The 25,779-nt window shown below is 40.0% G+C and overlaps 1 protein-coding gene across 1 annotated transcript in view; it reads left to right on the top strand.

Annotated features, from left to right (window-relative positions):
* The window catches only part of POU6F2 (POU class 6 homeobox 2), a 306,861-nt gene extending 287,262 nt beyond the window's left edge, over positions 1-19,599 (top strand). Inside the window, exons 8-10 of the mRNA XM_080611181.1 lie at positions 6,059-6,227; positions 14,764-14,932; positions 18,238-19,599. Of these exons, the coding sequence (XP_080467307.1) occupies positions 6,059-6,227; positions 14,764-14,932; positions 18,238-18,742 (843 nt within the window). The 3' untranslated portion in view covers positions 18,743-19,599. The remainder of the gene's footprint in view (positions 1-6,058; positions 6,228-14,763; positions 14,933-18,237) is intronic.
* Positions 19,600-25,779: the final 6,180 nt, after the last annotated feature.

Genomic DNA, 25,779 nt, shown 5'->3' with positions numbered 1-25,779 from the left:
TGTCATTTTAAGAATCTGAGGCATAGAGAGAGTAAAGCACTGTTCACTGCTAGAAACATTACTGCTGCCCTTGAATTATGCGCTTACCTATACATTTAAGTCTGTTGCTGTAATATTGACATTATATCAGTCTTTATAGGGGACAGAAAGATGACTGATGCACCTGATTAGCATATAAAATTATTTCTTCTACAGAAGCCTGGCTGTGTCCTCAACCTCATTTAGCAAGCTGAGAGACCTTCAATTACAGCCCATACTTTGACCGTAGTTCAGATTTCACAGAAAGGCTTTGAAAGAGCTTCACCAGACGCTGTCAAAGTCCTGCCCTGAGTTATGTCCACAGCACACCAGCACTTCTTTGCTGTAGTCTTCATTTCTCTGCACAGCCTGTGTGAACCCAAAGAGCTTTTTTATATTAGCTTCAAAATGTATGTCTTCTGTCAGTCTAAGCAGTGTGTATAGAGGTCTGTTATACTGTATACGCTACGTTATAGTATACTGAGAGAGAAGATACTTATTAAGTATCAATAGCTTTCATATTCAGATTCATATAGTCACTTACTTGCATTTACTTGAGTAAGCCAAATTAGGGTGATGGAGTACAGTATCTGGAAAACATTCTGGCATGATTTGGCATGGAGTATGTGGATATGCCTAGTAACATTCTCTCTATTTGGTAGATGATTTAAGAAAATGTCTTGGAAGCTCATGCCTGGTCATGCAGTATCAGTAGGTTTGAAGACAGGCTTTGTCTGCCATAGTGCTCCACATGCACACCAGCACTCCTCAAGAACTAATGTATGGCACATTTTAGGAAACTTAGATGGAGCAGAGAACTGCATTTATAGGAAAAATGGAAGCACGAAACACTTAAACTACTACTTCTGCAAGGCATTATCATGGCATTTCAAAGTGTTTGGAAATGTCTTTTTATATCAAGGTATTTATTTTTCAGCACCTTCCATGGACTTTTGTCTTTACTGGCACTAATGTCCATATTTCCCAGGAAGAACTAGCTGACATCAGAAAAAAATTGAGAACCTTTATTTGTGTCATAAAGGGGATTGTTTAAAACATATATCTTGCTCTTTGTAGCAGTCCTCTTAGTTTCATCTCTTCCGTCGTTTTTGTTATACTTGTCTTTTTCACCTCTGTCTTCCCTAATTTGTTGTGTTTCCTCGTCTCTCAGATTCTCTTTTCACTGAATCATAGAAAAATAGGACTGGAAAGGACCTGAAGAGGTCAGGCAGTCCATCCCCTCCCCCTAGGCAAGATCAGCTGTCCCTGTATCATTCTTGACAGATGTTTGTCTAACCTGTTCTTAAAAACCTTCAGTGATGGAGGTTCCCTGACATCCCTAGGCAACCTAGGCTACTCTTCTTAGCATTAGAAATGTCTTCCTGATGCCTGACCCTAGCCTACCTTACTGCAATTTAAAACCTCTACTTTCTTCTCCCTTCCATTATGGCCATATTTTGCCTTTGCTGTTTGTCCAGACTCTCTGTAAAACCAGTAGCAGTTCTGTTATGATACAGGGCAATATTCTCCCAGAAGTTTGTTCTTTTATTTCCACTTAGTTTCTTTCTCTTTCCTTATCTTATGCAAAATAACTTATTATTCTGTCACTATCATGTAACTTTCTGGATGCAGGGAACAACATCCCTGATCTCCTAAGACCACCTTAATACAGGACTCCAGTCAACCATCCTGGGTGTAGGAATATCCTACATACATAGCCTAAGAATAAAGTTTAGTCTTACAGACCTAATTCATGCATTTCCTCTGCAATTATCAATCGATATCACATTCACTGTTGACAGCAGCATGTAAAACTGATGTAAAAGAAATAAGAATCAGGCCTTCTGCATTTTTCAGCTTATTCCTACAAAATACTATACTACATCTTCTGCTTCTCATATTCATCTTATTCCTCTAGCTGGACTGTGCATACATGTATTCCTGCCAAACACTGATCAGTGTTGCATACAGTCATCATTCTCAGCTTGTCTACTATATCCACCTACACAGAATGGCACTTAGAGCAACTGCTTCTGTAATTTCTGTGCCTCCTTCTGTCTTTGGATGGAAAATGCACAACAGTCATAAATATAATTCATATCATATATACGTGTCCAAAATTGGGGAAAGTCAGCTATTGCAAGTTTCAGTTGATTCTGTCATCCAGAATCTAATTCATAATCTAATCATCGCCTCTCCTTAAGGCTATTTCTGGAGTGGAAATTATAGTGGATGAAAAGAGAGAGAGTATTTTAATGCAATTTTATGTCATAGATAACTATCATTGTTCTTGAAGCAGGACATTTACAGCTTAACCATCATGTCTGTAAAACAGGGGGTGTGCTGGAAATTATGCAGGGAGTTAAAGATTAAATCCTCCCTCAGTCCCTGGTCAGCCGTTACAGTGACTTCAGCCTTACCAACCCCATTTGATCCCTTTTCCCTCACAAGCAGTGAGGTAGAAACCAACAATCTGTAAATATCCCTTATATATGACTATTGCACCTAAGGTCACCGTGCATCCGGACGTCACTGGCCATACCCCTATTTGTCCAAAGATTTCTGACAAGAAAACTGCCAAGCTTCTGAGTATCCCAGCTATTTAAAAAATATATTTGCAAATGCATTGTGCAATGCATGTGCAGGGAATCAAACATCTCCTAGACTTAACCAGCGTACTGTGCATGCGCCATGGAGTGGTAGTGGCTGTGTACACATTTTGTATGCACAACTGGAGATGCAGAATGCCCTCTCATTCTGGTGCTTCCAGGAAGCTTCAGAGTTATTGCGCACATGCTCAGCAGTTGAACTGTTCAGGGACTATAGGTGTAGCATGGCTGGAAAATGTTGGATTTGCCATATTTCTCTTACATGATCATGTATTTCTCCCCGAGAAATACTAATGGCAAATAGCACAGAATCATGAAAAATTAAGGCTGAAAGGGCAACGTTCAGGAGATTATCCAGTCCACTCTGTTGTTCTCAGGCACATTAGCTATTCCAGTATTTGTCTAACTTGCTCTTAAGCACTCTCTTAGGAGCTCCACAGGTTCCCCCAGCAATTTATGCCAGTGCTTCATTGGCATGTTAGACAGCTTTTCCCATCATCTAATTTGAATCTTCAGGGTTATTGTACCTCATTCACTCCACTGTGGTATGTAAGACACTCATTCTCTCCTCTTTTCATCAGCTCTGCCTGTATTTGAGGCAGGTATCATATCCCAATTAGTCTTCCCTTCTTTATATTAAACATGACCAGTTCGTTCCAGGTGTCTTCATAAGCCTCAGTTAACTCCCAGGCCTTCAGCCACTCTTTCAGTTGATCCAGACTTTTTCTGAAGTGTGGCATCTAGCTTTGGCCATGGTGCCCTCCCCAACCCCCAAGAGGTATTTCCAATGCTTAGTAGAATAGAAGATCCTTCAGAAGCACTCCAGACGTCACTCCTGCTCATGCAGCTTGGTATGGGAGTTGCGGTTTCTTTGCTTTTGCAACCCCAGGATTGCTGGTGGCATGTTCAAACTGACAGCATCATTTTGAATCCTAATCCTGTATCCAATCTATAAGAAGTCCCTCTCAGCATGTCATCAACATGTAAATTTATTAAGCATATTCTCTTCTCCATCATCCAGGTCATTAAGAAAATACTGAGTAGTGCAGAACAAGGACAGAGTTCTGTGAAGCACCGTACATGCACACTTCTGTTTCCAAGGATAGATATCTGTCCTCTCAGTTTTGTTTTCCAGCCACTTTTGCATTCATTCTGTAGCAATTTCATCTAAACTATGTTTCCCTAGGTTATAAAGAATGTCACACGAGGGAGTGTCGAGAGACTTGTAAAGTCAAACCACCTACTGCTTTTTCCCTGTCCGCGAGGCCAATTACCCTGTCTTAGAGGGAGATCAGATTGGTTTGACACAGTTTGTTCCTAACAATCCATGTTGTCTGTTGCTACCTTGTTTTCTTACAAATTGTGTGATTATTTTCTTCAGTACTTTTCCACGGGTTGAAGTTTAGTTGACTGGACTATAATTTTGCAGATCTTTCTTTTTAAAGATAGCTACTAGTTTGCTCCTCCATTCTCTGAGATAAGCACTAGCATCTTTCAGACTGTTCCAGATAGTGCAAAAGCACTTAACTCATCTAAATACAGTACTTTTCTTCCCTTGCCTAGGCTGACATCCTCAGTGTTGTCAGAGATCCCTTTGCACAACAGGCCCAGAGCCCAGATAGCTGTTTCTGAAAGCTGCTGTCTGGAGTAATGTGGGTGTAATGGATGTGCAGTCCATTTCTGCAGTGTTCAGAGGCCAGCCCTCCTAGTGGGCTGCTTCCCTAGGAGATTGATATTATCAAAGTAGACATTCTGGGTTGGGAGCTCTCTACAAATAAAATGCAGACCTCAGTGAAATCTTTTTAAAGATGCCCAGTGCTTGCACAAGTCTGAAACCTGGGAGCCTTTCAGTCAGCTCAACTCCTTTGATAAAATGCTGGTTTTCTTTGTGAAAATGTGCTTGATCCCAAGAAACTACTTGAGATAATAAAGTGGTTTTGTTTCTCGATGCCAAGGGAAGTCAGAATAGGCTAATACTGGTCAGGTCAATAATGGTTTTGAGGGTAACTCAAAGTTTCTTGCTTGTTTTTGTGTTATATCATTCCATGTGGGAGGCAGAAAAAGGAGTTGTAACTTCTTCCATTCTTAAACAGACCCATAACAGGAATAATGTCATTAAAATGGTTCATATGTATTCCACAGAAAAGTGTCACCTTCTGTGTGATCACATACCTTTATCTACAGTGCCATACAATTTGTTGTCTACTTAGTAACAGGCATTTCTATGTGTTCTGGGAGCACATTATATATAATTTGAGTATTACTAATGAATTCAGCTCCTTCTCTGAAGTCATTTGTTCTGTTAACTATAACTCATACTCCTTAGAATTCGAGAAATAGATTTAAATTACTGACTTGCCAATAAAGGCAAATAGGCCTTTATCTTCCCTCTTTCTAAGAATGCAGACAACAGCTATCACTTAAAAGTGAAGCCTTTTAGTACATTTTTGCAATCTTTTTTGATCAATATCAAGAATCAACATAAAATAAAGGTATAATAAATAGCAGTCACCTGAGTGTATCAAGACTGTATTACTGTATCATTAAGCTCTGAAAGGGATGGACGGGACTACTAGAAGCCAATTCAAAACTGTAATGTCCAGTTGTGTACCTTCATTCTGCAGAGAGACTTCCCTTTGAATTTGCTGGGAGTTTTATGTAGCAATCAGTACCAGAGAACGTTCCTTGTTTTGAGTCCTCCATGAAAGCTGATCAATGGTTCTTTCCTTTTCCCTAATGAGCAACCAAAGACTACACTGTTGTAAAATTTGTAAGGAAAAAATTGTAAAGGCAGATTCATGTATCAAGGTGTATCATTTGCATCTGTACTACCTGTTGGACTGTTTAGGTGTTTCTTACTCAACACAGTCCTGATGTGAATGGAGCTCACTGTGTGTTTTAGGCAAGGACAATTTATCAATTGAGAAATAAGATTTTTGTTTATCTGTTAGATCTAATGTCATAAACCAAATTATTCCTTTTTGAAGGAAAGGGATTTTCCCCCAGTTTATCTGCTCTTCCTTGTCCTGGTCCTGCAGTATGAAAGGACCTCTCTGAGATAATGCTGATTTGTATGAGAATCCGTGTAGGGAATAAAAGTCTGACTTCACAAGTCAGAAAACAGGTAAGGACATATGTTTATAAAATCAGAATGCTGCTGTGAATGTCATAGGTCTCTTATTACCCATTTCAAACAAATACTTACCTTGTAATTAGATCAAGTATCTGATTAAACAGAGTAAAAATGGAGAGCCAGAATACAAAAGAGCTCAGATTTCTCCTGCTGTAACACTGTCATCTGAACTAAGTCCATGGTATTTAATGCTCCTGTGAGATTTGTTCCCCAGAAGTAGATGAGTGAGATGGTGCATTGAAAGTTTCCTATTACTGCTTCATTTTCTAAATACCTATTTTTACATTTTAACATATAGCTCCATCAGCCCTCCCAGACGCAAGTGGGACAAGCAGCCTCACAATCCAATCTCCTGCATTTGGCTCACAGTCAAGCATCTATGTCTCAAAGCCCAGTGCGTCAGGCTTCCTCTTCTTCCTCCTCATCCTCCTCCTCTTCAGCTTTGAGTGTTGGCCAGTTAGTCAGCAGTAAGTATTGCTCCCTGGCTCTCCTTAATTCTCCCCTCTGTTTGTCCTCATCACTCTGAGTTTCCTGATCTGCTTTACCTCCTTCTTTTTTTGTTTCATATAGTAGATTGTATGTTGCTAAGTAGAGTGACTCTTAACCAGTGGGAACTGCTAAGCACTGGCATGTATGTGGCTTAAGGTAAACATGCCTAGAGAAATTGTCATCAATGCTAAAAACAGTCATAAAAATGGTAGCAACTGTTCATTTTCTTGTGAGGGCAATTCTTGTAACTGAAATGTAGTCAATGTTCTTTGGAAATGAGAAGGTTTTGAATTGGTCAATGTAATGAACTATAGTGCTCAGAATTTGGTGGGCAGCCAGATCCTTCTTCTTGTGGTTAGGCTGCTAGTTCGTTACTATTTGTCTGCTTGCAGTTAGCGTAGCAAAGCATTTTACAACTACACAAATCTAGAGCAAAAGACCTTTCCTGCCAGGAAAGGCTTACACAATTTAAATAAGAACGAACTGTAACACATGGAAGAGGATAGACACCACGATCTGCTGTGAAATAACCAAGTTTCATCGTTAGGATTATAACAACAACCCTTTCTTCCAGTTCACATAGTTCAGAGTCTTTGCTATTACTTTATCAGCATTAACTTTGGTTTTTACATAGCAAAACCCAACAGGTTAAAAGTATATATAAGAAGCATTAACAGTTTTTGCACACTGCAAGAATCCAAGTGTATTAGATGACCTTGTTCAAAGATACTCCATGTGCATATTTCAAGGAAACAAAAGCTATGGCTCATGCCACATTGGTAATGTAAAATATATGACTGATACAAGCTTATGTGAAGGGCTTGGAGAAACTGTCATGCAAGGGAAGATGTGAAAAAAGTCCTGGTTAGATTATTTCAGAGATTGTTTAAGTGGGGAAATCACTAGCAGAGCTGTAGTGGTAAATGTATGCTGATATAACTCCCAGTGTGAATACTTCTGTTCTGGAATAAAAATATCTGCATTGGTAGCTGTTAAGTACATAAAATATATAGATACAGATGTAATTATAGTGATATAAATATACTGCTATTGCTCTGCTAGTAAATTTTCTCATGTAGACAAGTGCGTAGGAAGAAGACAAATAAGAGGCTTCATCTTAAAAATACACGAAGTTACCCCTTGTCTATGTGGCAAAATTGACTAAAATAGCGAGTGCAGAATAAGTTACTTTTCAAAAGCTAGTCCAGAATAGCCTCCCTTGTGGGCATTCTTATTAAAATAATACTCTGGAGTAACTATTGAGGGTACCCTACCCCACACTAGTTATTCCAGTCAGTTTCCCCATGTGAATAAATCCACTACACAATAAAGTAACATGGAAGAAGCCCTTTTAAGTTTACACAATAACTCCATCAAAATTTACAAGATGCTGGAAAAACAGTTACTTGTGCAACCATATGCAGTTCCTCTTAGAACATGTGTTTTATAATAACAATATACACTATGATTAAAATCACACAATCAAGATGTTTTTCTCATCCCTCACAGCGGCCTTCCAGTATCTGAAGGGGGCCTACAAAGATGCTGGGGATGGACTATTCATCAGGGACTGCAATGACAGGACAAGGGGTAACGGGTTCAAACTGAAACAGGGGAAGTTTAGATTGGATATAAGGAAGAAATTCTTTACTGTCAGGGTGGTGAGGCACTGGAATGGGCTGCCAAGGGAGGTTGTGAATGCTCCATCCTTGGCGGTGTTCAAGGCCAGGTTGGATGAGGCCTTGGGTGGCATGGTTTAGTGTGAGGTGTCCCTGGCCATGGCAGGGGGGTTGGAACTAGATGATCTTAAAGTCCTTTCCAACCCTGACTATTCTATGATTCTAAAAGTGATTTTTTCTAGGAGTGCATCAGAATGAGTAATGCAGCAGGTGGGCTCTTGTCCCAGGGTTTGTTCCCTGTCTCATACACTAACCTGTTCTGCAGTTTGCATAACATTTGAGGTAGGGAGCTGTGGCAGGGTGAAGGATGGTCTTGCTTCAAGTGGCAGAGGTCTCAGGAGCTGGAGCCTTCTGTCTGCCACATGATTCCAGTGCGATGGCAGGCAAGTCACCTAAAACAGATTTTTCACAAGCGCTCTCTTAATACCCAGCTTGAGACTCTGTACTTTAATTTACAGAAGAACCTGATACTCACAATTTTAAGTGCACTTTCACTGTGGAACTGTATAAAGAACCATTTAAACACACCATCTAAAAAAATAATCTGCTACTTGACCTAGACTGGGTACCCAAAAATGCTTTTTCCTTAATATCTGTCCACTTCTGTGTGAATGAGAAGGGGAAGACCCTCATCTTGTAGAAACATAAGAAAATAAATTAAGATCTAGAAAAACAGATAAAAAAAAAAAAACAGCTCAAGAAGAAGTGTCTTTGGTGAAGAGCTTTAACAGAGGTCTGGGGCCACACACTGAACAAGTAAAAAGGCAATACATCAATCAGTTCCTCTGTAATGAAAGACGATTCATCCTGTGCACCGGATGAGGCGGGAGTCTGGGGAAAAAGATCTGGTAATCGAGGGCTCAAAGTCTGTGCTACACTGTGTTGGGCTACTGTAACTCCAACATTTTGTAGCTTCTGAGTGTTTATTTGTGCAGCTCTAAGGATTTTTTTTTTTTTTTAGCTCCATTTTTTTCTTGGATAAGTTTCAAGGTTGTAACAAAGCAGGATAGTAATGTCAGTCAGTCATATGGTGAGATAATGCTTATATTCATAGTTGGAAATATGAGATCTTCTGTCAGCTGAATAGGTAGAAAAACTAATAAGTTCAGTTATCATCTTGTTGGTCCTCCTCTAAAAAGAGTAAGACACATGCTGTGGTCATGGATTTGGTGCTGAAAGCAGAGAGGAGTATGCAGCACAGGAATATCAATTAGTGGAAGAGGGGAGATATACTACTTAACATAGATATTCTACTTGTTCCTCTCAGGCTTGGATCCTTCCACTACTTCTGTTCCAGTCCCACTGCATCCTCACACTGTTCTCCACATAATCAGCACTCCCTTTGCCTCTATGCTTTTTGTTCCTCCTGCAGTCTTTGCCCCGCAGTCCATGATTCCTCAACTCCTCTTCCCATTTCAGATCCCCTCCACCTCCCAGTCAGTCTCTGTCCCCAGATCATACCTGTGTCCTTTTTACCAGCCTTTTTATTAGGTAGTTTCTGTCCTCCTCTACCTTATTTTATTACTCATGCCCCTCTTTTTCCCTGTTTTCTGTCCTCTACCACAGTGATTACTACTCTCTGCACAGTCAGACCCTCTCTCCCTCCACTCCAAACTCAAATCCCTGCTCCTTAGTAGTCTTCAGCTGTTTTTTTCACCCTTCTAACATTTCTTTTTCTTCGGACACAAGGTTAATTTTTGCCCCATCTGCATCCACATCATGCAGACACCACTCCCACCCTCCCTGTAAGCCATCAGAGTGTGGGAAATGATCACCAAGAAGAGGGGTGAGTCAGTATCTGTCTACTGTTGCCCTGGCACAAAGCAGGCCAGAGCCACAACCATAGGAAGGGGGTTCTTTACCATCTATTTCATCCTGAGACTTAAGCATCCTCAGTACAGACAAAATCTTAAAAGAAAATTCCACACAGAGGTGTGGCCAATCTCCACTGAGTAGATATGAGTTTTGGAGGCTCACCTGCTTGGATTTGTTGGAGACAGATTTTAACTTGGGATGCCAAGAAGCCCCATACTGACAAGAGATACCTATCAAGGCAGTGCTTCAGGTTGTAAGGAAACTGAAACTTCTTAGCCATAGTACCCTACCTAAGATAATGAATGGCACAGAGAAGATTGTTTGGGTACTTCTCCCTTGCTCAAAAAAGAAGAAAGCTCAATTAAACCAAGCAGGGAACTCAGAGTAAAGAAAATACTTTCCATACAGTCAGACTGAGGAAGGTGTTGCACTTGGGAATTAACCCACTGTGATCCAGATATTAAGAGCACTCCAAAGAGCCTATAAGAAGGAATAGAGTATGGTCAGTTCAGCAGGAAAGGATCAAACCACCTGTGTAATGAGTGATGAAAAGGCAGACAGGATCCCCTGCAGCTTTTCACTGTCATTGGCAGCACCATATTTTTAGACAAACGGTCTTAATTGATCATCACGAATTTGAAAATGGTTTCAAGTGACTAAAAACCCGTTTGCATACAACTGTGCCTGCTCACAGGGAAATAAATACGCAGAAAGTCATCCCTGTTTTGCTCCTTTGCAGAATCCACTCAGCCCATGGGTGCAGATCCCTGAGGAGCAGGAGCACCACATTTTCAAGCCTATGACTCATAACTGGACAAAGCCTTCTTAATGCCCCATCTCCCACACACAGGCCAGCAGAGCTTTGTCTAACAGGCCTGCAATTTAAATCTAGTATCTGCCAAAGTCCATTCAGAGTCTTTTAGTGGGATGAAGCCTTCAATGGGTCAGTAGTTCTGAAAGAAACCCACAGGCATGAGGGCAGCGAGAAACAACTTGTGGCTTCCCGGACATCTCTTTGATTGCTTTTCCGCTCCTGAGGCAGGAATAGTGTCGTTTCCTTTTCCTCATTTGCTTCATAGCTGTAGTCCAGTCCTTCAGATGAAGCCCTGGAGTAGAGTACCTTGGTAGAGATTTGCCATATTCCAGAATTTTTTGCTAAATATAATATATAATAAGTAAAACCAGGCATATTCAGCTGCCTTATTCTGTTAATGGAATTGCTTAGAGCAATATAATAACTTCAGTAGATAATTATTTGGTGCAAGGTGCTGCACACTTACTCTACAGAGAGTAACTCTCTTTACAAAGGCCACCTAACATTAGGAAATTACTAAAGTACAATAACAAAGGAATCAGATTGGGCTTAAATAACTTCAGTGTTCGTGTTACTTTCCATTTGAGTCATATTTTGTTTATGATTTTACATTTTTCTTTAACACGTTTCCTTATTTTTAAAAGGTGCATTTCTTTCCTTTTTTTAAATTTCCCTTAAATTTTTCTTTCCTGACCTTCCCCCCCACCTCCTCTCCAGATTGCTGTATTCTTTATAGCTTCTTCCTTTTATCTCATCCTCACCCCTTCATCCCTCACCAGCAACAAGTGCTAGTTATTTTAAAGACAAAAATTTATGGTTGTTTCCAAAGAAAGGACATTTAAAAAGAAGCTCTGCCTAAGCATGGACTGCAAGATTCATCTCTCCTCTTCCTGTCCCTTTTGTATGATTTTTTCATATTGTCTCATCCTATCTCTGTTCTCTTTTGTCTTGTTTTCTCTTCATTCAGTTCTACATTATTATTCCTCTTTTTTTCCAGTTCATTTTCCTCCTCTCAGATGCATTCCTCTGCTCATTTCTTTAACGCTTCTACCGGATGTTCTCTTTGTGGAAATCACTGTTTTCCCTCTGTGCTCTTACACTTGTGTCTCCATGAAGTTCCTGTCTTCCTTCCAAATTCATTTTACTGTCATCTGTTACTATAAAATTAAAATGCCTTCCACAAACAAATTATTCTTCATCCTTTTCCCTGAGCTCCAGTCCATTTTCCATTAACAGTGTTTTGTCCTGCCTTTTTTTAATCCAATTTACTTTCCATTGGACTTCCTCTGCCAACTGTTTCTCCTCCTGTCTGACTGGGGAAATCATCCCCTGTAATCCCTCCTATGGCAGAACTCTGTGCAACAGAAATTTGCTTTCTCCTTCAGGGTGCACTGATTTCTTTGTAGCAACTCTCTCCCCTAACTATTAAAATCACAGCATATTTGCACTCACCAACAAACTCATATGGGATTTTTCAGGAGAATTCAAAAGCAATAGTGGTATTCCCTTCAGTAGGAAAAAGAGAGTTTCAGTGCAGAAGGAGAGCCTGTGGATTCTGTTTCTTCCACACTGCTCATCCACCTTCACTAGAGAATTCAAAAGCAATAGTAGTATTCCCTTCAGTAGGAAAAAGAGAGTTTCAGTGCAGAAGGAGAGCCTGTGGATTCTGTTTCTTTCACACTGCTCATCCACCTTCACTATCCACTAGGACATCTGGGGGAAATTTAGCTGCTTCCCTTTTGTTAGGGGATATGTACACTGATCCCCTAAAATGCTCTTGGACAACTTTTTCCAGCACCTCGTAGTTTCATTGACACAACAGCCATAATGTACAATGGGAGTCTTTAAATGTTCTTGTTGTAGATCCCTACCACTCAATGAGATTGGTATTCTTTATTTTCCTGTTGGCACTGTGCTGCCTTCCCTAGGATATCCAGTTAATTTTAAGAGCACCAGTTTACTTACAGTCTTCAATAAGCTACTGTTCCTAAAATGTGAAGTGCAGTATACACTTCAGTGTTCTGAGAGCTCAGAACTTATTAAAACAGTCCATTATCTATTAATAAATGCTTATGTATGTGTATGTATTAGTCCACAGAGTCCAAGATTATGTATTGATGGCATTGTATAAGGCAATAGCGTAAAACAGGCCGGTGCTGTTACATGGTGATGGTGGTCTTCATGGTACTATTTGAGTTTTATGGAGCTGACAGAAATCAGGGGACTACTATAGATTTCAAAGGGCTTTGAATCACACCTGAAGTAGAAGTGGTTCTGATTTGATACAAATGCTCTTTTCCCTAGAGTTCAGGGATAAAAGGCTTTAGTGTTTCGGTCCACCTCTGTAAGTACATTCCTCTTCCCAAAGATGCTATGTAAGAATGAAGCCCCTTTCCCAGCAGATACTCAGCTCTATTCTGTGACTCTGAAAATCAGAACTGGGATGCTAGGTAGACTGCATATGTGGTAAGTAGGAAAATTTCACACCCCTAAAGGCAGTTACTTTACAAACCTGAGTGTCCCCTGTCACAGCACTGACTACTTAAAAGCAAATCATATGCATCCTGGCTTTGCACTGAATGAGTGTATGCATGTGTGGTGCACAGGTGAGCTCAAGCACAGCACTGACAATAGGAGGGATGATTCTGAGTGTGAAGCTTTGTCAAGACTAGATTGAGCCTATGTGTGTGTTTACCTGTATGCATAGTTCATGTGGTCCCTGGTTGCATACATGAGTATTTTTAAAATACTATTGCTATGTGTGCTTCTTACAGTCAAGCTACAAATAGATATAGGCTTAAATTTATATAGCAGAAAAACCTCTTCCCTCTCTCTATTATTGGACTAAAAGATTTTTCATAGGGCATTTCCATTATAAGGGAATTTTACATCAGGTTTATAAACCCCTGAAAATAAAAGCTTTGTTACTGTGATGCTGATAAGCCCTTAGCTACAGCAGTACTAGCAGGAGCCACTCTCATATAGGGTTCAGAATAGTAATGCAGTCTAGCACTGTCCTTGGACAACTGCTTGCATTTACAGAAATTGATGGGTTATTGTGCTGCAAACTCTTCACTTCAGAGGTCTGAGGAATGAGGTGAAGAACAATAGAGATGTCTCACTGGGAGAACGGCTTCACTACACGCAGGATTGCACAACACTTTGAAATCTTCCACCATCCCAGTCCCATGCTGTCTCCGACTTGGCAAATGCTTTCATTTAGCCAGGGATCAGTAGCTTGGAGGGGGAAAAAAGTTCCATTCTCCAGCTGTTGTGTCATTTCCCTTGATAAGTCCTAAATTGACCGAGTTATCCAGCACCAAAGGAGCTTTCCTGTGGTAGACATGCTTATTATGTGCCCTTTCAGGGACAAAGGCTTCTGTGTCAGTAAACTGCTATGGAGAGGAAGGACGGATTTATTCTCACAGCATCATAAGCATTATCTTCGGAGGGGCTAATATAAAAGTAAAAAACTGTGCAGCATTACCATCCAAAACCTAACAGCTGATGTTGCTGCTCCTTGATTATCAACCTGATGGGAGGCAGAATGAAAAGCTTGAAAGGCTGCTTCTCAGAAAGGCATATTTTAAAAGATTATTTTTAAATTAAGGAGTTTTTAAGGGCAGCTTTTTGTTTGGGCTTGTTCATTTGCTGGGTTATTTTGTACGCTTGGCTGGCAGTTTGGGTTGGGTATTGTGGAAAAGGGAAGGAAGGTTTGTGAATCTCATTATTTGGCATTATTTGTAAATAAAGCAGAAATTCTTGCTTGCAGATTAAAAACCCAAGCAGTTTGTGCATGTATTTAGCCCTCCCCACAGACTGCAAATACATACATTAACACCAGCCTTCCTTCTGTATGTGATAAGAAGGGGAAACAGGGAACACGACATGTCAAGCTGGGGAAGGTTTTGCAAGGCACAAATGGCAGTGAGGAGCCCAGGCACCCCCTCATTGAGAAGAGTTGGCCATTTTCAGGAGTTCGGCAATAAAGTACCTGGAAACACTGAACTAGTTATCGTTTTAGCAATCTGAACATGCTTCATAACCTAAGAAGGCAAGCCTATTTCTGTTTGGGGAAGAAGAGAAAGGGATAAATATTAAGAAGAAAAGAGATTAACGTCTTGACGATGGAAGCTGGTGTAAACCCAGAGAGCCCGCTCTTATGTGACATGAAGGACTGACATGATTAAACAAATATTCCAACAGATCCTCAGACAGCCACGGGAGAGGTGGATGGGGTGAATCTGGAAGAAATCCGAGAGTTTGCCAAAGCTTTTAAAATCCGGCGCCTGTCCCTTGGTCTGACACAGACTCAAGTTGGCCAAGCCCTAAGCGCCACAGAAGGCCCAGCCTATAGCCAGTCTGCCATCTGCAGGTAACAAGTTACATCATAAACTCTCCTCTCCCTCCTTTGTTCTTAATAATTATTCAGTTTATTGCAAGGAGCATGCTTGTGTTTGAGTCTCATGTCTTTAGAATGTATTATTTGATCTGGGACTTATACTAGCCAATGATGTTGGTAACTGGCAGATAAAATGTTCTTGTTGTGTACCCCTAAAGTAACTTTATCTGGATGTGGTTTTTTCCTTCTTCTTTAAACAAGCGAGAAACAAGGTTCCTGGCATTGAGATTTAATTCACTAGACGAGCTGGAGACCCTGCTGATGCTGGATAAGCACCAGCTGACCCTCTTCATACTGTGCCATTTTCTACAGATAGGGTTACTGAACAAATATTTCATGGCTGCATCCCTGCTAAGTTAAAACCTGTGTTACTGTGGTTAGCACTTCACATATAGGATGTTAATGATGATTTACCTAAGCAACACAGAAGGGAAAAAAAATATACTTCCTGCTGTCTTGCAAGCTAGCAGCTATTCATCTTTTATTGCCCAAATGTTTACTAAAAATCCAGACAACTCATATATGCAAAGCAGAAGAAGAAATCTGCCCTAATCATAAGAAATGATGACACAGTCTTGACGGAGATAGTTAGAAGCAAACACCGTATATGCATGTATGTGTATTACAGTAATCCCATGTTTATACATGAGGTAACAAACACACTTAGGTAACAGCTTTTTCCTCTTGGGCAATGCCTTATAGTTCTTCTCCATCAGTGAAAGCCAAGAAACCAGCTCTAAGCTCATTTAAGTGGATTTTGTTCTTGGTGATCCATGAAATGCTCTGTCTTTTTATCTGCTCTTTATACTTTTAATGTATTCCCCATAGAACGGAAGTGTACTTTTCCTGCAGTTTAAGACGAAGGTTATAAATAACATCAGTATGGGGTAGTGAGCTTGCAGCTCACATTTTGCTCAATGATTTTCCATAAAACCCATTGATTGTTGTTAAATACAAAAAGCTCCATAGGATCCTCTCACTTCTATGGTCTCCCCTACTGTTTTTTCTTATAAGATATCTCCCTGTAGAAAATAACCTTTATTCAGTCTATACAAGGATACTACTGCTGGAAAATTTGTTTCAGGACTTGTCTATCGTTATACCAAACAACATGGTACTGCAGTATCAACACTAACACGCAATGCCAATGATATGAATGCTGTTGCTCCCTGTTGCTAAGGATTAATTTTTTTCCTTCCCTGTGGTCAGCTGGTGAAGAATACTTAAAATGGGTGGAGTTTTTAGCGACTGCCAATTTGTGTAGCCTTAAGTTGCTATTTAACAGGCGATGCTTTAAAGTGATAAATTGCAATTTCCTCTGCTTTTGTCTAGTTTGCTGTCTTTCATTTCCTCCAGCTACCTCACCCCTGAGAAAACCACTGGGGAGGGTTTGAATTTTACTAAGAGAAAGGGTTCCCCAGTAAACGGATTATCACGAAAACCCCCAGAAAAGATGGAGTACAAACATGACTAACAAAAGTCCAGAATGTGAAGACCTTTTACAGAGGGCTCCTTAGAGGGGCAAATTGCTCAAAACGTGAGGACTGGGTGTAGAAGCTGATCTCAAATACTTGCAAGGTTATAGGATTGTTTTATTTCCTTTGACTGTCCCAAATGGATATCACTTTGGGGTGTAGTAACAAGCTATGACTTGCTAAGCACCAAAACAAGCTGCTTCAGTGGCAGTATGCTGTTCTTCAGAAACAGTAGGTTTAACTTTTCTTCTAAGTGGTAACCTCAGAGTTTTAGTACAAACTCTAGGGTAATGGAAGGGGCAGTTAGGTAAGCAAGTGGAACGGCCAAGTTGGAGACAGGAATAGAGTCTTCTGGTGGCCTGTGCAGGTCATATCAGCAATACACCACCTTGCTGATGTGTTCTGGATGCAAATAACAGCATTTTCTTAACTTGAGACCACGTGTTCTAAAACATATGCTTCAGCCTGAAATATTATCGACACCAAAGAAGGACACCTTGCAGTCAATACTACGCTAGGATCACAGGCACCAGATACAACTTCTTTGGAGTGTTATTATCTGAAAGTATTCCTTATCTTACACTTTTTTTGTAAGAAATGCCTTGTTTTTTGCTGGAGTATTTTCTGCAGCTGCCATGTGCTAAATAGAGACACTAAAAACTGCCAACTCCAGTCACTGGGTTGCTTTGCGCAAAGGCATTGATTTGGTTGTTCTCATGTCCAGAGCATGTCATGATTAGCAGCGGCAGTGCTTCAGCACTGGGTGGGCTGGAGAGTGCAGTAGCACCACACAGTAACTGTTGTCCTTGCACAACATTAAATACCACAATGTGAGGGGTGGACATAGGCGAAGTGGGGAGATATGGATGGGCGGCGTCAGAGGACTTGGGTTAAGACTATTTTAATGTGTAGCAAGAGAGGATGAACTCGGTAAATGAAAGAAATAAGTACTTAAAAGACTTGAAATGTGAACTCGGCTCTTTGCTTGTTTTTGAAAGGATTAAAGCTTTGTGTGGCTGCTTTTCCAGATGTTTTATAATACTTGTAAAATCTGGTTTGGCAAAAGGCTTTTTGATGGCAAAATGATACATGGGAGACCTCATTTACAGGAAATGATATCATTCTGGTACAGTTTGCAGAAATCCCACAATAAACCCAGCTTGGTGCCACAGCATATTAGTAGACTATTATGCTGGGTTTCATCTGGAAAACATGAGTCTGCCTTTGCACATTGTGGGGGCAGTCAAGATAATTGCAAAGTGTCCAGCTGTTTCAGCTGAACACTGCCGTAGCTATGGGAGTCTTTTTCCGACCCAGAAAAGGGATATAGTGTTAACTAGCAAACAGTGAAAATTGCTGAAAAATGAAAGGAAAAGAAACCTGATATTGAGAAGCTAGTAACTGCCATTGGTTTGTACTATTAAAGCTGTGGCTTTTTGACACTGTGGGATGGCAGGGGAAACAAAAGGATTAATCACAAAGACAAGATGAGAAAGAGCAATTGCCTTTGATGTCATTTCCTGTAATTAGACTTAGCATTAAGGGTTTTAGAGATCATAGAAATATGAAATATGAAAATTGCGACTCATAACCTGTATTATTCAGTATATTTAAAATTTTGTTGTAGTGCTCGTTTTGTGTTAGCTTAACTATCTAGCTATATATATATTTATAGATATACCTATCTGCTAGTTTTCGTAATCCATTGTAAATTACCTCTGCCAGTCAATTAGTCAGGCAGGCAGGAAGTCCCACCCTGGCAGAGCATCAGTGTAAGACTCTTCTTTCTCAATTTTCCCTCAGACACACCATCCTGAGAAGCCACTTTTTCCTACCACAGGAAGCCCAAGAGAACACTATAGCTAGCAGTCTGACAGCCAAACTGAACCCTGGCCTTTTGTATCCTGCCAGGTTTGAAAAGCTGGACATCACCCCTAAAAGTGCCCAGAAGATAAAGCCGGTGCTTGAGCGGTGGATGGCTGAGGCTGAGGCCCGCCATCGAGCAGGTATGCAGAACCTTACCGAGTTTATTGGAAGTGAACCATCCAAAAAGCGCAAGAGGCGCACCTCATTCACGCCACAAGCCCTTGAAATCTTGAATGCCCACTTTGAGAAGAACACGCACCCCTCTGGGCAAGAAATGACAGAGATTGCAGAGAAACTGAACTATGACCGGGAAGTAGTTAGAGTTTGGTTCTGCAATAAGAGGCAAGCACTGAAGAACACAATTAAACGTTTGAAACAACACGAGCCTGCGACGGCAGTTCCTATGGAGCCTTTAACAGACTCTCTGGAAGAAAACTCCTAAAAACAAAACTAAACCAAACCACACACAAAACAAAACCCCTGCACCAACAGAAACGTAACCATTTGAACTCTGTGAAAATACCTGTTCATCACCCTTGTAAGTAAAAGACTGAGAAAACTACAAGAAGGACAGAACAGTTTATAAATGTCCGTGGGGTTTCCTATTTAAAAAACAAAATGAAAAACTACACAGCACTCAGTGTGTGTGTGTGTGTGTGTGTCATAGAATTAGTTCCCCCCCTCCTAAAAAAAAAAGCCAGTTTTTTTAAATGGACCTAAAGTAAACCAAATAACTGCTTACTTTTTTTCTGTATATTATGAAAATATGAACACATTTTAAGGAAAAATAAAACAAAACAAAAAAAAAGAACAAAAATAAAAGGAAAGAAAAAAAAAAAAAAAAACAAACAACTTTTATCTGTTTAAAAGAGAATACAAGCCTGCCACCTGGAGGAGTGATTGTAGCCTTTCAGGTATCAAGTGCTGATTCACTATGAAAACTATTAACCAAAGTCAGAAATATGGCATTGCAAACTAGATTGTTAATCTACTCTTTTATGAGTGTACAATTGTGTTATGAATTTTTACATTTGTATTTTGCAAACAGGAAAACAACAGGATTAATTTCTCTCATCGTTCCTTGTTCGCACCCCCTGCAGGTGTGTACAAACAGGTGTTAAAGCCATTCCGTAGTGGTCACCTCCTTTTCTTTTGGTTTTGCAATCTCCAAGGGTTTGGGTGCCAAAAATAATTTGTTTTTATTGTGATTTGCAGGGTTTGGTATTTCTCTTCTAAGGGCGTACGTCCTGGTTTCCATTTCTTTTCCTTTTCTCTGGTTTCTTTTGCTGCCTCCTCCTCCCAGCTCACTCTCCCCCCCCTTCCCAAGCCCACATAACCCAGTACTATTTGAAGATTTTTGAAAGGAAAAGTGAAATCTGAACACTTTTATATTGATATGCTGAAATGCAATAGAGGACAAAGAAGGATTAGGATTATGTCTGATGAACTGTCAGCCCATGCTGAATATTGTGCTTCTTGTTGACTGGGTAGCTTGGGATTTCTCTGTCCTTTGGCCATGAACCTGGAGAGGTTACCAAAACTCATTTTGTAGTATAACTATAAAATGCACACTTGGTACAGTGCTGCATCTCTATTATGGTTCTGTTTGAAGCAATTTCTCTCCAAAGTCTGCTAGCCAAAGAAATTTCCTGAGATTCTGCTGAAAACAAGCAGACAGGCCGAGAAGTGATGAGGATGTTTTGGGTTTTACATCACTATGGACTGTTTCAGTGGTAGTGCTTTGTTCCTTCTGCCTTTTCTTTTTAATGTCATCTGGTATTGATGCTTGCCCTGTTGTCCTCTTCAGTAGGAGGATGTGTTTCTCCAGGTGTTTGCTGTGACCACTGGCTAGACTAAGCAATCAGGATATAGAGAAACCCACTGAATCTCCTTTGGGAATTGTAAGGTGGGCCACCTGCAATATGTAACAGGTGAATTGATTTTCCTTTAAAGACAACGTATCTCTGTGGCTTCTCTTTTGATTGGACAAACATCTTCTAAAATACTGTGATTTCGGGACCTATGAGTATACCAAGGCTCAGAGGGAGAGAGAGGTGTTGCAGGTTCTTGATGGGGTATGGGCTGACCTGTGAATGTCACCTGCAGTTTTCCTCTTCTGCTGAGTTCTGCTCCAGCCTTTGGGATTCAGCCCACTATTAGGATAGAAGCTGCATCTCAATCAGGACTTTCCAAAAGAGTACTTTGGGGATTTGGTTCACCTCCCTGTAGAGGTGGCAGAGTAAATTTCTGCTGGTATAATTCCTAATTGCATTCACTAACCACAGGATGGTTGTACTGGATTTTTGCTGGTCTGCCCAGGATGTTGAAGGATGTTCCCAAAGTGCTAGAGTCTTCAAATAACATCTCTCTTACACAGTTTTCGAGAACGCAAGGCTGTATACAAAACTTAAGTGAAAGAAAGGGACTTCCATTGATTTCACTAGGCTTTGAATCCGGCCTCGCTACTTTATTAATGGGATTTGCCTTGTGGAATGGGGTCTTTGCTGTGTGGTTGGTGGCGTTTTAAGGTTTCGGAGACCATCATCTGTGCCAGAAACTGCCTCTAAATGCGAGCACTCTCAAAGGTCAGGGTTGGAGAGCACTGAGGATCCAGTACTCTGGGCTGGGCTCACATCCAGTGAATGCATTTTAGGCTTTAAGCTTCAGTAGGGTATGTTTAAGATATTTTCAGTATTGCTTTTATGTGGAGGAGAGTGAGAATTTTTATTGACTCTTTTCCGACTGTTGATATATAAATATCTGCCAGGGAAAAAAAATCTCAGTAACCACAGACAAATTGTGAGAGACAGAAAAGATGCTTTACCCAAGCCGAGCACGTGAAGTAAAGAGTTTCACCAAAACATCTGCCTCTTCGGGTTTTCTTTTTTCCCTCTGTGTCCACAGATGCCTATATGCCCAGATCTGTCTATGTTATGTATACCAGACAGCCCTAAACTTGTGGCCGCAACTCACTTTACATAACGATCAGGAAAGCACCCAGAAGCCAACAGGGAATCAAGGAAGAACAGATCGTATCTGGAAGCGGGTGCTCCTGAAGTCCTACCCGCGTCTCCAGCACGCTGCTAACTGTCCAGTCATTAATGCCACATACACCATCACCTGTTCAGCTACCCTTGAGACTGTACATCACCTCCCCTTGTGCACCCCCCATCTCCAACAGCCTGGGAACAAAAACATCAACCAGTCTTTGCCTAAAAACTGAACTTCACGTTCTCCCAGGGACTGCTCTAAATTTTGTGAGGAGAAATCCCCCAAGAACAAAAGTTAACTAAACAGCATAGAAAAGATAATAAATGTTTAAAACTATGCTGGCAGCAGTTACATAAGCTCCTTTCTGTTCCAAAGTACATATCGGAAGGCTATAAGTAGGGCAGTGAAAATGTAAGATAAATATAAATCGCCAGCTTGGAAGAAAAACCCAGCGTTCATCCCACAGTCTTAAAACCATTCATGTGCAGTGATTTTTTTTACAGTTTTCTAATTTTGTATTATGTTTTGTAAATTATTTCTAAAGTGTTGTAATGCTTCTTATATTAATTTTTTTATAAACAGATTTTTGCTATGAGGCATAAATGGTGCCTGAACAGATTCTTAGGAAGATAACTTACGTGTGAGTTGGACATCTCGGGGGTTGGGGGGGGGGGGGAAACATAAATATTGTGTTTTATTTTGCTACTGGCAACATTTCTGGTTCCCATTTGTGAACAATTCTCATGTAGCGATTACACTTGAACACCTTTTAATTTTGCATGTGACTAAAAGATAGAATGCTACCAGGAAATGAAACTAAAGTCTCTTCAGTCATATGTGAAGGTTTGATGGTTTTCCAATTCATTGATCATTGAATTTTTAAATATATATATATGAAATTATTATTTGAAGAATGAACCAAGGGTTCACTTACTGTTCTGATTTTGTCTTTTTATGTTTTTCACTAAAAAAGCTATTTTGGACAGTTGAAGAAATCAGATGCATTCAAATGGTTCCAATTTCTTTATGTTATTACCAAAAATAATGAAAAAAGAAAAAAAAAAAAGAGAGAGAGAGAGAGAGAAAGAAAAAAAGAGAGAACAAGAAAGCAAAAAGGAGCTAGGAAGGAACAAGTAGAGGCGTATCAAAGAACTCAAGCTATAACCAAAAAGAAATATGTAAAATGCCTTTGCTCGTCTTCTCAATGCTGGACCAAAGCTCAATGTATGTAGGTATATGCACATTGTATAGATATGGCTAAATGTTGCTGACAATCTCGCAATACTAAACTGTTACTATTTAAAAAAAAAAAAAAAAAAAAAGAAAAAAAAAAGAAAAAAAAAGAACTACAAAAATGAAACTGTTCATCAGTGTTTTACCTCAGCACTCTACTTGTACCCAGTTATTGACCAACATTCAAATAAGAAGCTAAGAGAGGAAATTGATTTCCATGTCAATGTTTGACTGTAAAATCTGTTTGGAAAACATTTTGTAATGAGCTTTTTGTCATGTGGTTTGCTTGTTCCCAACTTGAGATTATGTGGGGCACATCTGTTTATTTATTGTTAAAAAGTGATATTATTATTATTAATTATTATTATTATTACTATTATTATTATTATTTTTGTCCTATGTGCTATAATCTACAGAATGGTCACCAGGGTCACTTATGAAGCACTGCAAAGAGATCATGTTTTTCCATGCATGGAGCATGCAGCAGGAAAGATGGCAGTACAAAACGGACTGTATTGTGTTGTTAACAAATACGAATAACTACGAAAAGGAGTTGATGTGGTGGACTTGTGACCAAGAAACCAAACTGGATATTTAAAAGCTCCTTATTACTCTGACTTTGAAACCAAAGCTGATTTATCTGCACAGGTTGCTTAACATGAAAAAACATTAAAAATAAAAAAAACTGACAAAAACTGTACTTAATCTAGAGCAATATCTGTATGGTCAGTAAAGCTGCACTTTGTGTATTTCTTAACAGCTTCAGATCTGTCACTTTTAATTTGTACCATAAAAAATAAAGAATTGTTTGACATGAAAAATAAGCTCCTTTCATGTGTTTGTCTTAAATCTCATGCATTATTCACATGATCAGAGCTCATGTAATTTCACATGAGTTCAATACAAAAACAGTTAAATGCTTGAAAGAAAGGAAGAAAGAAAATCTGTTTGCACTGTGGAGCACTGCTTTATCTGCCAAACTGAACCCTGGTTTTGTACCCAGAGTGTGCATGTACACTGTGATGTCTTATTTTCTCTACAGGTATGCAGAGGATCTGCCTCAGGAATACGGTGGGACCACTCAGGTGAGTGTGTATTATCCCCCAGGCCGAGTGAAGCAAAACACAGATGGACGTGATGGCCAGAAATGGTGAACCTCCTGGTACCTGCCATGACAAAGCCCGGGTAAGTGACGGAAGGGGAGCGAGGGAGCGAGGCTGGGTCAGCCTGTCAAGTGAGTTCTCTTGCATTTTTGCAGAGCTCATGAGGTTCATTCTCATTTCTTCCTGTGATTATATTAGATAGCAGAAATGCCTGTTTCTCAGGCCCCTTGGCGTTGAGTCATATTGAGTTCTGTCTAAATACGTGATTGTGAAAAATCAACATGTTTTGGGAAATGAATGAGTTGAATCATAAAGTTGTTTGGGAAGAAAAATCAGCAATCAGCCTAGGAAAAAGAAAACAAAACCAAAAAGCTTTGACAATATGAGAACTTTGTGTTTGAGTCTCAGGAACTAAACTTGTGCAAAACTTTTTTCCTTTGATTTTCCTAAATATGATTTCACATTTCCCATACCATGTGTTAAATAAAACCAAAACCAAAATAATTATTTGCATAGAAAATACAGGGAATACCTGGGATATTTATCCTTATTTTTTTCCGGATTGGAATTTCCTTTGTCCATGCATTTTTACTGCATTTTGTGGGATACATAATTAGGATAGAGGAAAAAGTCAACTTTCTTGCAGACATGATGATCCAGGCATCACAAGCAGGGCAAAGATGACAGAGGTATAGTCTTTTGTTAGACCAGCTAGTGCATGTGGGAAAAGTAGATAAGCTTTTAAATGGCCAACTCCCCCTGTGCTCTAAAACAAAAGAAATTGGATCGAAAAGTAAAACAAAAGCAGTTGGATTCAAAGGTAGAAAGAAGCTGAGAACAAAAAGAAGGAAGACACTGGGGAACTATGATGATTTGAAGTTGTGTCTTGGTAATACCTACACACAGCCATTTCTTTGTGTCATGGGCTAAACCATCATGTGCCTGCTTCATTTCAAAGTACAGACTACAGCTTTCCACACACCAGCTACACCAGAGAGTGCCAACACCATTATTCCCAATGCCTTGGGACTGAGTAGTCTTTACGTCTACCCACTGGTAAACACCTGCTCCACAAATACCTTTTACAGTATGGATAAGGACAGCTCAGGGTACTACAGACCTGTGAGGGTATCAAAATTACACCAACTTCTCTAGGCATCATGTCTCCACAGCATGGTCTAACAGCTATACTTCAAACCCACATAATTCATCTACTTGTATGATCCAAGGATATGGAGAATGACCTTCAGTGCTATTGCATCAGCTACTAAAATGTGAACACATATCTTTCCATTCAATAGTGATAACAATCATTGGTTAGAGCCTTTTTCCCCCTACCTCACTTCTAAATGCAAAACGTCCTCTTTGGATCATACTTGTGGAATCTTAGCTGCCTCATAGGCACATGACCCTACCTAGCCATTACTTAAAGACCCTGGATTTATGCTGTCACAAGAAATGGTGACTTTGCAAATTGAATTATGTTCCCACTGATCACTGAAAGCTTAAAATAGATCCTACCTGCAGGCCCCTGGAAGCTGACTGTTCAGCTTGGCAGCTCTTACTGTGCTTAGAAACCAAAGTTCTAGAGCTTGGCTGTGACTACTTCAGAGCTCCCTAAATGCAACATGAAGGACTAGGAGCTTTAGAAGCACAGTTCTTTCCACGGCATCTCTGTTGTACTTCTCCCAAAAACCAACGTGTTTTTGCGATAGTCTTGATAAGTGGTAAACTCTGTTTGTGCCCTGCCCTTCCCTTAAAAAAGGTGTGGTGGGTGGAAAGCTGGAACTAAGATTAGAGAGCTACATGGAGACTGTATGAGACATGTTTTTACACGGCCTGTTCCCATGTGCAGCTGCTTTATGACTGTTCAGAGTCTAAAGCCATATCTGGGAGAAAAACTCGGAGTATTAGCACAGCTTTGGTAAGCAAAGATTCTCTTCTACTGACTTGAACTTCAATTAAACAAGCACTCAAGAAGCAAAACAGACTTACCAAGAGGGAAGGTTCTCTTGGGGTTTGTTTTTTAATCTGAGAATTCAGACTCAATATGAATCACTCCCATATGAGATTGCGATGTTTTTAAAAATAATTGAGAATTAAAGAGTTGGACATTTGTTTTCCTTCTCTCTTCCTCTGCTCCACAGACCTG

Source organism: Psittacula echo (genome assembly GCF_963264785.1).
Source record: "Psittacula echo genome assembly, chromosome: 2".
In the NCBI taxonomy this organism is placed as follows: Eukaryota; Metazoa; Chordata; class Aves; order Psittaciformes; family Psittacidae; genus Psittacula; species Psittacula echo.
The sequence above is the reverse complement of the archived record's forward strand: the minus strand, read 5'-3'. Positions and strand labels throughout refer to the sequence as shown.